General features: G+C 44.5%; 7 protein-coding genes across 7 annotated transcripts; 4 read left to right on the forward strand and 3 right to left on the reverse strand.

Moving 5' to 3' along the window:
* Window positions 1–557: 557 nt before the first annotated feature.
* PHALS_07904 (Uncharacterised protein family UPF0272) lies at window positions 558–956 on the forward strand (the record flags this gene model as incomplete). Its single annotated transcript, XM_024721451.1, has 3 exons — window positions 558–638; window positions 695–775; window positions 822–956. 3 exons carry the CDS (start codon window positions 558–560, stop codon window positions 954–956), a joined length of 297 nt encoding a protein of 98 aa, XP_024586548.1.
* A 146-nt stretch (window positions 957–1,102) lies between these two features.
* PHALS_07905 (Uncharacterised protein family UPF0272) lies at window positions 1,103–1,822 on the forward strand (the record flags this gene model as incomplete). The annotated part of the gene is made up of 3 exons (XM_024721452.1): window positions 1,103–1,449; window positions 1,518–1,730; window positions 1,819–1,822. The coding sequence occupies 3 exons, from the start codon at window positions 1,103–1,105 to the stop codon at window positions 1,820–1,822; spliced, it is 564 nt and encodes a 187-aa protein (XP_024586549.1).
* A 68-nt stretch (window positions 1,823–1,890) lies between these two features.
* On the forward strand, window positions 1,891–2,428 carry PHALS_07906 (Uncharacterised protein family UPF0272; the record flags this gene model as incomplete). The annotated part of the gene is made up of 4 exons (XM_024721453.1): window positions 1,891–1,922; window positions 1,999–2,076; window positions 2,156–2,283; window positions 2,361–2,428. 4 exons carry the CDS (start codon window positions 1,891–1,893, stop codon window positions 2,426–2,428), a joined length of 306 nt encoding a protein of 101 aa, XP_024586550.1.
* A 37-nt stretch (window positions 2,429–2,465) lies between these two features.
* On the reverse strand, window positions 2,466–3,497 carry PHALS_07907 (hypothetical protein PHYSODRAFT_263748; the record flags this gene model as incomplete). The annotated part of the gene is made up of 1 exon (XM_024721454.1): window positions 2,466–3,497. The coding sequence occupies one exon, from the start codon at window positions 3,495–3,497 to the stop codon at window positions 2,466–2,468; it is 1,032 nt and encodes a 343-aa protein (XP_024586551.1).
* Window positions 3,498–10,946: 7,449 nt separating this feature from the next.
* On the forward strand, window positions 10,947–12,403 carry PHALS_07908 (26s proteasome non-atpase regulatory subunit; the record flags this gene model as incomplete). Its single annotated transcript, XM_024721455.1, has 3 exons — window positions 10,947–12,056; window positions 12,121–12,247; window positions 12,324–12,403. 3 exons carry the CDS (start codon window positions 10,947–10,949, stop codon window positions 12,401–12,403), a joined length of 1,317 nt encoding a protein of 438 aa, XP_024586552.1.
* Window positions 12,404–12,524: 121 nt separating this feature from the next.
* On the reverse strand, window positions 12,525–13,210 carry PHALS_07909 (chloride conductance regulatory protein icln-like; the record flags this gene model as incomplete). Its single annotated transcript, XM_024721456.1, has 2 exons — window positions 12,525–12,751; window positions 12,826–13,210. The coding sequence occupies 2 exons, from the start codon at window positions 13,208–13,210 to the stop codon at window positions 12,525–12,527; spliced, it is 612 nt and encodes a 203-aa protein (XP_024586553.1).
* Window positions 13,211–13,307: 97 nt separating this feature from the next.
* Window positions 13,308–16,724, reverse strand: PHALS_07910 (dis3-like exonuclease 2; the record flags this gene model as incomplete). The annotated part of the gene is made up of 1 exon (XM_024721458.1): window positions 13,308–16,724. One exon carries the CDS (start codon window positions 16,722–16,724, stop codon window positions 13,308–13,310), a length of 3,417 nt encoding a protein of 1,138 aa, XP_024586554.1.
* Between the last annotated feature and the right edge of the window lie 201 nt (window positions 16,725–16,925).

Genomic DNA, 16,925 nt, shown 5'->3' on the forward strand with positions numbered 1-16,925 from the left:
ATTGGGATATTTTTTTATGGCAAAAATTGGGGCATTTTTTTTATTCTCTCTATTTTCAATCTTAAACTTGGCTATATCATTATTAATATTACTATTTTTGACAAAGTGCATTGCGAAATGAAGTAAATAGATCTTCGACTGATTGAGGTGATGAATAATTTGTGAGGTAGAACTTGCTTAATGAGCGCATGGGCCTTCGACATAAAATCAATCTTCTTGTCTTGATTAAAAACGCGTTATGTTTCGAAAAAATTAGTGAAGTCTTGTGATCGCTGTGCTCATCGGAAGTAATGATTTGTAAATAAATGACATGTCTGCTTCCAAGTATTTTTATTGCGTAATCCTTTACATTAGCTGCAGTGCCAAGAAAGCGGCGTACTTGGCGCTGCATCGCTGACAGACCTCCTCAGATTGCCGTGGCTTAAGTCTTAATATTGACATATAAGTGCGCTTACTGGTAAAAGGTAACTAACTAGCTCTGTAGCTTGCTAAGCGAGCAATTTAGATAACACCTAAAATGCAGTTTTTGTATACGACACAAGAAGTTAGCCTTAGTCATGAGTGGTCCCATCATTGCCTTCATCGATTGCTCCGCGGGTATCGCAGGCGACATGCTCTTGGGTGCGCTAATCGACGCTGTAGGACCGATCTTTGCCTTTGTGTTCGCGATTTCGTACTAATTTTTATATCGTAGGGCGCGCCTGTGGAAGAGATCAAACGCGGACTTGAGTCATTACACGGGATAAAGGGCGAATGGGGGCTTAGTGCTAGCAGAGTTTGGAAAGGGCCTGGCAGAATTGCCGGTGTCAAAGCGAATGTAGACTCAATTTATCATCACAAAGAAGCGGGGGCTCCAACGCTGGGCGAAGCTTTGCACCATCATCATAGCCACAGCCGGGGGCACAATCATGGACATGTTGATGTTACGTACACTTCCGTTAACAGTGAGGATGTAGCTGCTCCAGTCAAATTAATTCATGACCATTCACACGATCACGAACATGGACATGAACATGAACATGAACATGAACATGAACATGAACATGAACATGAACATGAACATGAACATGAGGACACTTTTCAACATGACCATATAGAGCCTATGCGTAATCTAGATGACATCAAGGCGCTAATCTCACACAGCGAGCTGTCTGACTGGGTGAAGGAAAGAAGTGTTGCAGTATTTACACTATTGGCTCAGGCAGAAGCGCACACGCACGGCACATCGTTAAAAGAGATTCATTTTCACGAAGTGGGGGCGATTGACAGCATTATAGACACTATTGGCTCCGTATTGGCGCTAGATCTACTTGGTGTTCGTGAAGTACACGCATCGTTTCTCCCCTTTTCATCTGGAACAGTCAAGTGCATGCACGGAGTCCTGCCTGTTCCTCCACCCGCCACGCTTCGCCTAATGATTGGCATTCCTGTGTGTCCTGCACCTAAAGGGTAAGTTGTTGCTTACGTTGATTGTCAATCTAAAGTATTAAACACGACGTTGAATTGCTCCACGTCAGAGCCAGAGGGGAACTTGTGACGCCGACAGGAATCAGTCTCGTGAAGGCATTGGCTTCGACTTTCGGCGAGCCACCTCCGTTCATTCCTACACATACTGGAGTCGGTGCCGGAACAAAAGAATTTCCTGAACATGCTAACATTGTTCGTGTTGCTATTGGAAGAAAGATTGATCCAATGGCAATTGAAAAGAGCTATGTTAACCCTGCCTTGAGGTCTGCAATAGCTTTGGATAGCTCTTGTTCCTTTTCGATGGAAAAAATCGTAATTCTTGAGACCAACTTGGATGATTTGAACCCACAGATAATTGGCTACGTTTCGGAGCGACTGTTGTCGGACAAACACGCGCTTGATGTATGGAAACAGCCCATTCAAATGAAGAAAAACCGGCCTGGAGTTTGTCTCAGGTATGAATAGCAGGTGTCTTTTATCTCCGTGATGATGGTCTTATGAGTCTTACAATTGAATCTTGTTTTGATTCAGTATTTTGTGTTATCCGGAACACGAGCAAGAAATTTTAGAGACGCTCTTCCGTGAGACGTCAACTCTTGGAGTTCGCCGGTATTCGTCACTTTTCGTATTGTAATTGTCTAGTCCTTGTATATCGGCTCATGCTTTCCAATGTAAATTACTATCATAGCAATACCATGGATCGCGTTTCTCTCTCGCGCAAGTTCGTGCAAGTTTCCGCTTTCGGTAGCTCTGTAGACGTTAAAGTGGCATTTCTGGGCAACGAGGCAGTGAATGTACATCCGGAGTTTGAGCATTGTAAGTCGATTGCTATAAAGCAAAATATTCCATTGCTTCAAGTGATCGACACAGTAAAAACTCTTGCTCTTGCCCAGATGGAATCACAGTCAAAAACATAAAAGGATCTGTAAATAATGAAGTCTCGCGTTTTTTAAAAGCATGAAAACCTTACTTCTCAGCTTAAACTGCTCGTATTTTGTTTATCTCTTGAGCATTCGCCCAATGTCCCTACGCTCTTTCATCAAAGCACCGCAGATAAATGTTGCAAGGCGACCCGGTAGAATGCACTGTACCAACGTAGCAGATAAGTAAGCAAATGACGTGTCGAAGACAAGTACTTCGCCATTAAACATAGCATCCAATGCCACTTTGGCCGAACTTTTAGCATCCGCTGCGATCCCTGGTAGCGTAAAAATCATCGCCTTTTCCATATCTGCCGACTTGCCAAAATTGGTATCGATCGGTCCAGGACACATACACGTGACCGTCACACCCGTCGAACGCAGCTCATAGCTCAAAGCTTGACTGAAATTAGTGACAAAAGCTTTGCTACTACCGTATAACGCTGCCGTCGGTAGCGCACAAGCTCCGGAAGTGGAGCTGATGTTCAACACGCGCCCAATCTTGCGTTCTATCATTTGCGGTACAATCGCACGAGTCACTTTAACCAGCGCATGCATGCCAAGCATCATCATGTCGTCGATATCCTTCTCTTCCAGCTCTGCAAAGTCTTTGATCTGACAAGCTCCGGCGTTGTTGACAAGAATATCGATAACTAATTTCTTGTCCTTGACAAAATCGATAAGCTTGGTAATACCTTCAGTTTTCGACAAGTCACAAGGACAGATAAGCACTTCAGCTGGATGATTCACCATTTCTATCTCCGCACGCATTCGCTGTAGAACCTTCTCAGTACGTGCAGCCAGCACGAGTGAATACTTTTTCTCTGACAGCATGTAGCTCATTTCTCTGCCAAGTCCCGAGGATGCACCAGTTACCAGCGCGTACCGTTTAAGAGTAGGAGTTGTGGGCTCAAACTTCCACAAATGGTAGCGAGTAAGTCCCAAGTCCAGACTCGACACAACAAAATACAGGAAGAGCAACACGCGCACGACACGTACAACCGTCGACGTATCCACAAAGGTTAATACTAGTATCAACACTCCTATCGCATGCACGGGCTTCCACACAACATTGACGCGCTCTCGACGTTTCGAATATCCCGCAGGCATTGTTGCCCGTTTGCCACGTAGTGTAATGAAGAGATTAACGCATTACTTCAATCACATACACCCATATTAATAGGGCCGCAGTTTAGGGTATCTACTTTTTCACATAATAGTTCAAACGAATTATTTAAAACACAGTCAAAAACTTTGCGAAATATCGGTATTTATTATGCTGACGACCTGCACATATTATATTTCTTCAAATTAAGAGAAAATAATTTAAAGGAAGTGTGTCTAAATAGAACTTTTGGATTAGTTCGTTAAAAGTTCTCGGTTCCCACCATACCACTGTGTGTTTGTTTAATGCAGACTCGTAGAGTTAAAGCTTCTCTGCGCAAATTGCAAGTTGACCTCGTTGCACTTTGTGTTACATGTAAATAATTTTGCGAACGAGTCGTGAAGTTACTTGACGATGTAATATGAGAATTTTCGAGTACCTGTACCCGAGACAACTATACAAGCTTGGCAAGCTTATTGTTATCGATGGTTCCAGTGAGAACATGGAGCTGGCGCACCAGATGCCAACTGCAATAACTGCTCGCCAGGAGACGTTCACTACCGTTAAGAATGCGCTGACGAGACACCTCCAGAAGCACCCTGATCGGGCGCCGGCTGAAGAAAAGATGCCGCCCACCATTTGGCCGCTGATGTTGACCATCTAGGTGTTCGAGATCTAGACATCTCCTCTGGATAGGCAGGGTATGGCCACTTTTTCAGTCATGCGTCCGGTTACATCCGAAATTCTTGTTAAGGTTAAGGGAGCAGGAACTGGTGAAGAAACTCCACGCGTTAAGAACTCTTATCACCACACTGGAGAATGGCGTTTGTCGGGACACGGCAAGAGATACCATCCATCATGTTGGGTCTACGAACGGGTGCGGCTCGCACCACCACCTACAGGAAAAGGGTAATGGAGAGGAACCTCTGTGAGCGCACCAGAGGCGATGGATGTCGGTCATGATAAATATAAGGAAAAAGATATTTTAGCAGCCGAGACTTTCATCTATGGTAGCACAAAATATAGCGCGGTGAGTGCCTTCTTTGATTGTGGTGGAGCCTTGTGAAGGTTGAGCTTTTCGGCAAGGTCGTCTGACGAGCTCTTTACAAACAACGTCGTCAAGAGGTAACAGGCTCAGGAACGGTCTACTGTCAAAGCACTAAATTCTATTTTATCTATTGACGATTGTGGACAATGAGAACCATTCCTAGAATCTCTAAGAGGAAAAATGTCCACCATTGCTTGTTGTTGATATCATTGCTCCGGGAGTTTTGAAGCCGTGGAAAGTCTTAATAGATTCAGGAGCGTCGCGCAGCAACGTATCTCCCGAAAATAGCCACCATCGAGGAGCAGAAAAGCCGTTGGCGCGGGCACGGAGCAAGGAAACTTTTCGTGCAAGATATGAAATTGTCCAAATTGTCTAGAAAATATTTCTAAGTGCTTGAAGTACAGCTCGGGAGGCATAAGTGGCAGTGAGTCGCGGTTTTTGGACAGGATGGAGAAGAACAACTTTATGTCCCTCTTCCCAGATTGTATCCCTTCCGAAATGAGAGAGACTAGCTGTGAGTTAATGTCTTCTGTGCTTTGATGAAAGAAGAGGAAAGCGACTGAGTGTCGCAGTCTTCCGTGCCAAAACCGATGAAGTTTATATTGGGCGACTAGTATAATGACCAAGTCTTGAAATTGCGATGGCCTAGTCACGATGCGGCAGTATTGCAGAGTCTGCACTAGCATGTGATGGACTCACGTGATTATGTGACCTTCTCTATCTCCGGCGAAAGCTCATACAAAACTGAAGAAATCATCCTGAGGAGTATTTGCTCGGAATTTGAAGACAACGAAATCACAGTTGGTACTGGGGAGTGAGTTGAGCTTGTCGCTTGCTTTGACTAAATTTGTTATTGACGGATTCACAGAGCGCTGAGAGAAAAAGATGGACAGCTTCCCTCTAATTTTTTTAAGATCGTCTGTTCTTTGTATAGGAACCTTACGACGTAATGAAAAGAGGCACACCACGTGTGTTACTCCTGGAAAGTCGACTGGGACGTAAAATCGATACCCGGAACCAAGTATTGCGCGCGCACGGCAATGGTCCTCACCACAGGAAAAATTTGGCGTCGACGACGCTTTCTTCATGCAAATCATAAGTCGATACTGGCAAGAAAGAGTACATCTTTCCTTTCGGCGCAATCTTTTATCGGAAAAGTTAACGGCCAGTGATTAACTGCTACAAAGATCAAAATCCAGATTCAAGAGCCGATTTCTCAAAGGATATGCTGCCGAACAGAATAGTAGTCTAGCCTGGGTTCAGTGCTATTGTTCTAGTTGATAGTTGGAATCACCTGCTGGTGAGAGACGGCGATGTCCTCTCACTGTGGTGAGTAGCTGGGGCGAGATATTATTGGAGTGGACGGCGATAGACACATCTAATTGAAACAGCAATGTTCAGCCGTCTTGAAAGGCAGCTAGTCACGCCACGTAGCGGCTTTGCAAATACATATTTTGATAATTTATTTGCGCATAGACGAGCAGAGCACGGAAGTCGGGTGTGGCTCCATTGCCAGCTGGGCTTAAGTGCATGTGCTTCAACAAACTATTTCGCTTACATAGACTAGGAAGTCTTTGGCACCGACAAAAATTGTTTTTTTCGGTATTTTATTGGGAGCCGGAGCCCGTGTTCTGATCCCGCAACGATGAAGGATAAGGTCGATTGAGCTATAACTTTGTCTCAAAAGAACTTTATAAAGTACCATCGCAAGGTACATGGGCACGATCACTTGCCCATGATCCTTGCGATGGTATTTGGATGCGGCGGAGAAGGCAACAATTATGGTAAGAACAGAAGACCTGATAATTGCCCTGATTTTGGCCTTTTTTCAAATTCAAATTAGTGTGTCAATGTTATCTGCGACGTTTCATTCTTTGCAGTAGATTGCATTTACTGGAAGCAAATGCCAAATGGGGATTTATGCGTAGTCGCGTTTTTATTTTTGCCAGCTTAAAGCGGCAGAAATGAATCATCCAGTTTATGATTAACATATACCTGCAGTGAAGAATGCCCTTGTCAAATACACTCGCGTAGCTCCAAGCCATTTATGATCAAAACAGATCGAGCATCGTTGCACAACGACGTCGTCACATTTCGCTTACAAAGAATGGCAAGGTTTGGCTGAGTATTTAGTTCCATTAAGTTCTAAATGTTTTAAATTGATGCAGTGGAGAATGCGCTTTTCCATCTATCCGAATACAAACATTTGTGTGTTATGAAAGTGACAGGATGCGGTAATAACTTGGTCGACGTCATGCTTCGAAAACTCTGCGCGGAACGACAGCGGAATTTGCTCCCAGTCGTTGATTCTGCATTGGGAAACGCTGTTCATGTCTTTACTAGATCTACGCTCTATAAATATTGACTTCGTCAACCCCGGGTCTCTTTGACGCCGCCACAAAGTGGCTTTGATCCTACATTGGAGGGGTTGTCGATCAAATTAGACTTGCTATATCGACCCGGCTACACGTCGAAGCCACATCACTGATCTATCTAGTGATCGTGCGTCATGCGCAGGGTACGCGATGATATGGTTGATCACGAAGGCAGATGAAAACAAAACCGATGAAAGGACACACACGAAGACGTGGTACGCAAAAACATTATGGAATGAAATCAGCTTACCTAAACAAACCGTGTCTGTGTGCATAAGACCAAGATACAACCACGCTAGATCGGATACGGTCGTAGCTAAGAAGAAATTGAGTTATAACGGAGTGGATGTCAACTCTAACAGTATCTATATCTATGTCTTACAAAAGCATATCACAAGTTCGATCTTACGAGCCAGCCGATCGTGATGGCCTTGCTTGTAGATAGCAAAGCGTCTCAGCCACCGCTGGGTTGCTCAAAGGTTGTCAGTAAGATAACAAAGTTGGGAGAGCAAATCCGAGATTGGCTCCTCTCTGGCTCGATGAGTGAGCCCACGTGCCGCCACAACCGAGAGAGCTCACGTGTGGTGGGATTGACCTCCACCGGTACTGCTAAACCACAAGCCCTATGAAAAGCCGCTCAAGGCGGACGTATGGATAGTGGGAGCTAGCTTGTTCATTCCTAAAACGGGTGATACGGCGAGTTTCCTTACAAAGCGTCCGAACTGAGCCATACACTTAGTATACTTCCGCCAGCTTCTTGGTACACCCCTCATCAAAGGAACGGATTTTCTCAGTACCTGCTGCTATAAACGCGGACGGTACTCCTGGGGTGCGATAACTAGTGACTTGTGAAAGCGCTAGTGGCGCAACTTTCTCGCAATTGTTTTGCTCTAGTGTGAAAAAAGGCCTGCAAGCATAGACCTAAAGGAGCTCCACACCAGCATGAAAAGTGACTTTGGCGGTTTGAAACCGTAATCACGACGTGATTAAGGCAAAAGTCGACGAGGATATTGCACTTGTAGTAAAGTAAACTGAACTTCTTGAGCCAAGCTCAGTTTGTTGGTAATGAGCTGGAAATCATAGTAGGCCTCACGGTGGTGTGTTGAAATATTTCCTACCTTTGAAAAAGGCAACGGGGAGGTTGGACGCAGAGGTGCCGCATTCTTGGTTATGGGCTAAGCCATGTATCGCCGGATGATAGCGTAGTTCTTTAGTAGCTATTACTGAGTCTGTTCTTGTTGGAAATCATCTGTCGATATTTTGACTGTCGTACTTCGTGAAGATAGCGCTTTTGGCGGGTGCTCACTGAGCCATTCAATCTGTTAAATCCATTGCAGACAGCTTCGAAAAAGCAGGTATAATACAGTCTCGCGAGTGGGGTGAAGATCTGGGCGCAGTGGTTGCTCAAGGAGAGGTTCTTTTGCGCAGTATCTCGCGAAACAATGTAAGAGTAAGTCCAGTACGGTCTTTATGTAAGCAGTGGATGATATAATGGGTTTCGTACTGTACTTGCAACAGGGAAAATACTGTAAATTTGTATGCGTACACCTTAAGCTTTTGATACAGCTGCTTTTAATCATACTACGAAATTCTCCTGGCAGTTAGTGACTTCGTGAATATACATAAATATCGGTAGTTATTATGACTATAGAGCTTCGAATAAAAAGAGCTAGTGCTATTAGCCGTGCAGCCGATAGCATAGAATGCTAATAATATATAGAGGAATGGAAAATTGCATACATTTTTTACTCTTGCCAAGACAGAATCAATTCTTAATATATGTGGAGTAACAGGGTTACACGTACCCTGGTATGTAAGTGTGGATCGCACAAGATTGTGCGACTGTACACTGGTGTGGATTACAAAAGTAAGTGTAAACACAGAGTGATGTGGCTACACCGTAATAAGAAGCCACCAAATTGTGGTAGGAGCGCACAAACCTTACCACTGTGCGTTTGGTAATGCGGACTCTGAAATCCGAAGTTTCTCTTGTAAAAAGTACTAGGCAAAGTTTGTTGCTGTGGCCTACGTCACGTGGAACCTCTGGTGAGCTGAGATATCGATCAAGGCTATTATCAGCACTTGGTGAAGTGGAAGGGAGAATTGCGGGAGATTCAGCTCTAAGTTTGGCACAAGATTTTAGGAATCATTGGCGCTCACGACCTGGCGCAACTTCGGTCTCTATCTCCTTAAAGGAAAAGTAGTGTTGCCTGTTGCAGCCCGCTTTATTTATTAAGTGGCGGGAGTCATTAATCTAGGCTCAAAACTTGGTCGGTAGCTGTTACGGCTGTTGCATGGAGATGAGCGAGAAATTGATAAAAGGGACCGGCAGACGCCTCGACGCCTCGTCGTGTTTGGTCCATCGCAGAGTCAACCATTAGATCGCACTCCACACAAATTTCCGCATCGCTGAAGCTGTCTTTCAAAGTCTAAAGGCAAGTGTCACGGCGACTTTTACTCACGTAGCGCATAAACTTAGTTTGATATTCATTGTCAATCTCGCGAGCTTCAAGTAGAAGTTTATCTCTGATGGAGGATACGGGTTTTTCAAACCGCTGCTACTCCGTATCCTGAAGTGTGATGACCAGTAGGCTGAGAAATTGTGCTTTCGGTGCGGCTTTTTCACGCTCGAAGCCTTCTCGGGTGTTAGCGACAGGATCGAATGCAGAGGAGTGCGAGGGCTTCCGTATCAGCGCGGCAAGGAACTTCAGATAGTTCCAAATTCATTGTTACGACGTGATTTGGGCAAAAGTCAAAGATATTCCTGCTTTGTAGCTGGTGAAATTGGGTACCCTAAGCCAGACCCAGCTCGCTGGAAAAATTGCTAAAGATCTAAGGTTGGGAGTCTGAAAAAATATCCATCGGTGATGAACTATTTCGTGCAGGAGGAGGCTGGGTCGGTGAGTGTCCACTCCTTGGGAAAAGGCTGGGAATGTGTCGTAAGGTGAAGGTGGGGGCGTCAAGTCAGAAATTAGTGAGACTCTGCGACCGCTCTCATCGAATAACACTTAGGCATTCCTAACAGTTAAGTTGTACCGGCGCGTCGGTTGTTCAGACCGCGTCATTTTTCTAGGTTCGTTGAGTTAACTATTTTAATCTGGAATTCCGATGCAAATATGCTCGCTTGGTACCTAACAGTTGGAAGAATGATAACCCAAGCGCAGCATTTAATTGTGAACCTGTCACTTTCGCGCGGTGTTCCAAAGTAAGAAAACCTACAATATGGTTTATGATGTTACGAACAGTAGTTTTTGCGGCACATTTGTATCAAATACAATACTATCTAAAATTAACGAAAAACTTTGGTGGTGTCGTAAGTGACCATTAGTCCGGTGATCACCCACCCGTAGTACCCGAGCTTGAGGCTGCTTAACTTCACAGAGCAGACGGGATATGGTCTCGTTTTTATGAAGAATACGTAGCCGTAAAAAAGAGGCGTCTGAGAGGTACTTGAAGTACATGTGAAAGTAGAGACTATATATTATGAGAAAACCTTTATGTTTGGTTGAATTGATCCAAAAAGCATACGCTTAAGAAAGCAGAGCGAATTAATCTTGGTGACTACCTTGACGCTCTGATCCCGATCTCTGTATGGTTTTTGAATATCTTTGTGTCAAAGCTTTCTTCATTCAAAAAGCACGGCAACCCGTTTGCATCATTATTTTGTTGTCGTTTACTCGTCAAATGCGATCCCAAGGTCATCGAATGCTCCGCCAAGATTGTCAGCGTTGAAGGCAGAATCAACAGAAAATGTGTAATTCTTCCTTCGTCAAAGACAGCCTCGTCAGCGGTTAGTGACCCACGCATGCCGCCGTATACATCATGACAGACAATTAATAGTATTGGTCCCCCTTCGCAACTGTCACAATGCTGACTTTAGATATGGACCATATCTTCTGATATATATTCAATAATTACTAAAAAGTTATTTAGGATACTTAGTCTAATGTGCCTTGTTTGTAATCTTTGTAAAAATCTAACGAATAATTTCTTACACTAATTATCCCAAGGGGAGGATCCAAAATTCAACAATGTCCAGCACGGAAGAGATTGGCAAGAAAGCAGATCTAGGTCCGGAATACCAGCGCGTGCTACCCGAGGCTCAAGCCGTAGCAGCGAGTGGCGATGTCGAGCGCGGATGTGAGATGTTGTTAGTGCTTGAGAAGCAAGCACGGCTGGCCAACGACGTCGCGACGCTTAAGACAGTAGTGGACTCCATCTTGACTCTTTGTGCACAGCACAAGCGCTGGGAAATGCTCAAAGATCATGTTGCACTGCTGACTAAGCGTCGTGCGCAAAAATCATCTGCTATTACTGTCGTGGTACAGCGTGCCATGGAATTGTTAGCTGAGACACCGTCTGACGCTGTCAAAATGGAACTCATCAATGCGCTACGTACTGTTGCCGAGGGCAAGATCTTTTTGGAAAAAGAGCGTGCTACGCTTACTCAGATGCTGTCACGCATGAAGGAGGATCGAGGCGAGATCGACGAGGCCGCCACTATTCTGCAGGAAGTGCACGTTGAGACGTTCGGTGCCATGACAAAACTAGAAAAGACCGAGTATATCTTGGAACAGGTGCGGCTTACACTGGCCAAGAAGGATTATGTACGTGCCAACATCTTGGCAAAGAAGATCTTACGTCGTACGTTAGAAGAGAAGGACTTTCAGGACTGCAAACTCAAGTTCTATCATCTGATGATCGAGTATGACACGCACGAGAACAATACGTTGGAGCTATGTCGCCATTGGATGGCGATCTACAATACGGACATAGTGAAGGAGAACGAAGACATGTGGAAAAAAGCTTTAGAACATGCTACTATTTTTGTCGTGTTATCGGCCTATTCGAATCTTCAAAACGATTTATTACACACGTTGGCTAAAGAGAAGCGGACTGAGAAGGTGCCAGATTTTGCGGCCGTGCTCAAAGTATTTACCACGCGAGAAATCATCGCGTATCCAATGGAGCAAGACGGTGTGCTTAAAAGTCATCCGATTTTTAATGATGTAGAACGTGGTGCCGAATGGTGGAAAACACTTCATACGCGTATAGTTGAACACAATATTCGAGTGGTAGCCGAGCACTACGAGCGAATTCGCCTGCCTCACTTGGCTAACATGATTGGACTGTCGGAAGACGTAGGTTTGGATGCTTTTTGGGTTTTGAAAACATGAAAGTGACGAGGTATCTTGTTTATGCTAGTTGACGGAGAGAAGTATATCAACTTTGGTGAGCGACGGGTCTATTTATGCTAAGATCGATCGTCCGGCCAAGCTTGTATCCTTTCTTAGACCTCTATCACCAGAAGAGCATTTGTCGAATTGGTCAGGTATGCCAATCAAAGTCAACACTGATTTTGTACTTGTTGATGGTGATTATATTTTCATTTTCTATGATGTTGACAGCGGATATTTCTCAGCTGCTACGTTTAGTGGAGACGACGTGTCACTTAGTCAACAAGGAAAACATGATCCACAAAATCTAAGCATGCGAGTGGACTATTTTCACACTGTAGTGGCACTTTAAAGGAATAAACAAAAAGAATACAATTGCACGAAGAGCAACCTACTCATGATTCCTAACATTAGCATGACTGCTCGTTCCTATTAAAGCAGACTATCCTCATCTGCATCATCAAATTGTCCTATTTCCATTGCACTATTCTCCAGTTCTGGGGATACTTGAAGCATTGAGTCAAAATTCGCAGCCAATTGAGCTGCTCGAGCACCATCCACCACCTCATCTTCATTGCAGATCCATCCATCATCGTCATCTTCATCGTCATCCGGATTCATTTCGGCCGACTTGCTGAAAGCCTTAAACAATTCTTGCACTGCACATATAAGAAAGAGTCACATCATTTAGTATCGTGTATGATCGTAAGTGAGCAAATAGCTAATTACGCACATATATTGTCGTCGGTCGGCACAAAGCGCACTTCTGACAAAACGTCTTCGATACTAATTTGGCAATACAAACATGGTTTTGGAAAAGCCAATGGATCTCTACTTATAGCATGAAGCGTAATTGTGTTCATCTCCCATGCGTAACCTACATGTGTCTTCATTGCATCACCCAACCAGATCACGCGACTTGTGGTTACGAACAGTGTACCAACCAACCCGCTGGGTGCCATCGGCTGTGTTTCATCGCCAACATGATTTATGTCACTAATAAATGCATAAATTTCCACATTTTCAAAACTAGCCAAAAGAAATTCCTCATCATCGACGCCAGTGCGTAGTAGTGGCACGCCGTCGTCACTTAGATCCGCAGTAGTTAAGATATTCATTTTGATTACTGGCTAAAAATTCAATTTTTATAATTTCTAATAGTAAAAAGCCAAACACTGAAAGTTTCTATACGCATACATAAATGTTTTTTTTTCTTTACTTCTTCTCTCCAATGACAGTAAATTTCAAAGCAAGTGGCATCTTTTTCGTAGTCGACATGCGCATTCGAAGGCGCATCATAATTGACAGCGAAAGCGACTCCATGTCCACAGTTTTCTTCGGTTTTAAAGCCAAAGTTTGATCTGCAACGTACAAAATTTTCGTATTCTTCTGTGGTGCTGGCAGCTTAATTGAAAGCTGGGAGGTTTTCACATTCCACGATGCCTTTAAATTTAATTCTTGAAGAGAGAGTCGCTGCTCGAGTCCAAGTTCAAGAATGTATACCGTAAAACTTTTCTGTCCCATACTTAAGACAACACCAGTCACTTCAATATCGCCATGGTGCTGTACGTATGCACACAGAAAAACTTTATCGCACTCTGTCTCGGCATGCTTAGACGTCATTTTCTTCTCGTTGCAATTTTGCGCGACAGAAGTGAGATCTACCATCCTAGGCTTTAAATTCTCTGCATCAAGAGCTGGCGAGCTCAATAGACTCTCCTGAAGCAAGCGGTGAACCACAATATCGGCATACCGACGAATTGGCGATGTAAAGTGGGTGTAGTACGGAATATTTAGAGCATAATGACGCCATGAATCCGCAGATGCACCATTCCCAGCGACCATGTATTCAGCAGGCTTCATGGGTTTGATGATCAATGCTTGCGCGATGACAAATAATGTTTCACCGTGGTCGTTTCGAACTCGTTCCAGGGAATCTGTCAACTGTTTTGAAGAGCTTCCATCCAGCATAATATTACTCTTGTTCAAATTGTCCAATGCTTGTTCCATTGCCCGAGGGACTGGAGGAGGGTGATGACGTAAGAAAGCGAGAGGACCGTGAGCACGGAGTAATTGCTGTGCAACGAGATAATTTGCTAAAAGCATATACTCTTCTACAAGTCGATTGCTGTCCTTAAGCTCATAAGGCATAAATCGAGTCGGGTTACCCTTCGCATCCAGCGAAAACACAAGTTTTACATCGTTTAAACATACGGCACCTGTTTCAAACCGCAATGCTCGGCGGTTAGCTCCAATGCTCCACAAGTCCTTAACACTCTGTATGACAGTCGCACAAGTAATATGAGAATTTGCACCAGAAATTGGTCGTCGGTCCTCTTCCCACTCGTCCAAATGTTCACTACATATGATGCCATCAAGCATCTTCTGAGCGGAGCCATAGTCAAGCTTACAGCATGAACGAATAACTGACTTGCCAAACCACGGTTTGGCACAGCTAGAAAGGGTGCCGTCTACATTCATCTGCCACACGACGGAAAACGCAAGACGATCGACTTGCGGCTGCAGTGAGCACAACTTTTCACAAAGAATGCGGGGTAGCATCGGCAGTACTCGATTAGCGAGGTATACACTGGTTGCTCGAGATCGAGCTTCTTCGTCTAGCAATGATTTGTGCTCGACAAAGTGTGTCACGTCTGCAATGTGCACGCCGATCTCAAATTTCGTCCGAGACTCGTCAAGTGCACGAATGTGCAGCGCGTCATCCAAATCTCGAGCATTGTACGGATCGATGCTGAAAATTTGAACATCGCGGAAATCTCGTCTATTAAGAAGCTCTTTTGTAGGAATTTCCCACTTTTCGCCATTCGTGCCGTACTTCTCGTCAAGCTCTTTCAAAATGGCGCTGCTAAAATCAAGTGTGTGCGCATGCAGGCCATGCTTGGATAATATTGCTGAGATACCAGTTTCAATGCCTTTATACTCACCAACCGTCTTGACAAACTCACCCATGGGGCTTTGCTGTTCAGTTGACCACGCCGTCACTCGGCATATGCACAGCATCGTTTTGGAATACAACACTGGTCGACTTATAAATTCGTCCGGGAGCTGTAGTCTTGGAATACGTATGCGTCTGGGTAGTCGCTGATCATCCGAATTAAAGTACGCGTAGTTGTCACTACTTGAAAGCGGTGACTTCATGTTTTTCACCTTGGTGGCGGGCTCTAGAGAACCAACAAACCCATTAGAATTGCCTTGCGCAAGTATACACACAACAGACGCTGTCGGTCGGCGACCAGAACGTTTTATGCACTCGTTCCGGAGCTCCATACGCTGCTTAAACACGTGGGTACAAGCTTCTTCAGCAGTGCGCTTGAAAAAGTCTGCTTTAGTCTCCACGTCAGGTAGCCACAGAGCGTGCAACGCAGTCTCATCCACCGCACCATTCGTAACAACTAGCTTCGAATTGAAAGTCATTGTCGCTTTTTGATCGCCATCACCATTCATTTTTTTCCATTGAGATGCTGGATGCAATCGAATCGCGACTAGATCACCGTCGAGTGCACGATTACGATCCTGCATGCCCACAACTAACACATCCATCGCCAGCCCATCAATTGTGATGTATCCATCCATGCGGTACATCGCGTTTACGCGAAGTTTGCCTTGCAAGAGATCGCCTGTCGATAATTCTCGAAGAACCACATCATGGTCCAAGTAATCTAAGTAAGCAAACGCCTGATCACTGCTACGATTCTTCTTTTTGGCTGACTTCGAAGAGCCTTGCTCCGACCTTTTTGATGAGGCCAAAACTTCTTTATTTTCTACATCAACCGTTTGTTTTTTCTTCCTTGCATTCTTCTTGCTGTTTTTATTCTTTGAAGAATCACGAGCGCTATCCTGAGTCTTACTGCTCGCTTGGTCATCGATGTGTTTCTTTTTCTTGCTTTGTTTGGGCTTCCCCGTTTCATGCACAATGACAGCAGACACACTCACATTCGCTTGCTTTTCGCTCCTAGATTTCTTCTTGATTTCCTCCTTTTCCACTATTATCACTTCCACTCCAGAATTCTTCACGTCAACTGTCTCTAATAGCTTCTGCGCTTGCCTCGCTTTTCGCGCTGCCTTCTTCGTCTGTTTCGAAGTTTCCATCTTCAGCTCTTGTTTCTTAATTTTGCGTGGTGACGTTCCAATCCGAACGCTAGCGAAACCTTCATCCGTAGACACAATCTCCAATTCGCTCTCTGGATCCACCAATACAAAGCCTGCACCACCAAATGTATCTATCTCCTCGTCCAGCTTTCCCTCCGAGCTCTCATCATGCCCTACGATCGCATCCATATCCTGTTCCGTCCTAACATCATTTGGATGTCGCTTCTTGCGTTTAGGCTTAGACTTGGTGCTTTTAAGCTCTGTCACGGAGACTAAAGTCTCAGTTTTGCTTTTATTCTTGCCTTTGCCTTTCTTTTTACTCTTAATTTTAGGCTCCTGAACTTGAGCTTGGGCTTGGGCTTGGGCTTGACCTTGACCTTGGGCCTGTGCTTGGGCTTGGGCTTGGGCTTGGGCTTGGGCTTGACCTTGACCTTGGGCCTGGGCTTGGGCGTGGGCTTGTAATTGAATTGTAGCTTCTTCACCCAGAGCTTCTTGCCATGACAACTTCACGCGACTAGCCATGTTTCCCTTCTTTCGACTTTTTCCAAGTTAGTTTGGCTTTCCTAAAGCTGCCGAGAACAATCACTCCAGATAATAGCACTATCAAACATACTAATTTATCGATGATTTACTTGTTTTAGATACTGCTCGCCTAATGATAAAGTGACGTCAAATAGAAATAAAAGATCCCAAAAATAGAAATGGATACTAATCTGACAGCGT

The sequence above is a fragment of the Plasmopara halstedii genome (genome assembly GCF_900000015.1).
Source record: "Plasmopara halstedii genome assembly, contig: Scaffold_3120, whole genome shotgun sequence".
Lineage (NCBI taxonomy): Eukaryota > Oomycota > Peronosporomycetes > Peronosporales > Peronosporaceae > Plasmopara > Plasmopara halstedii.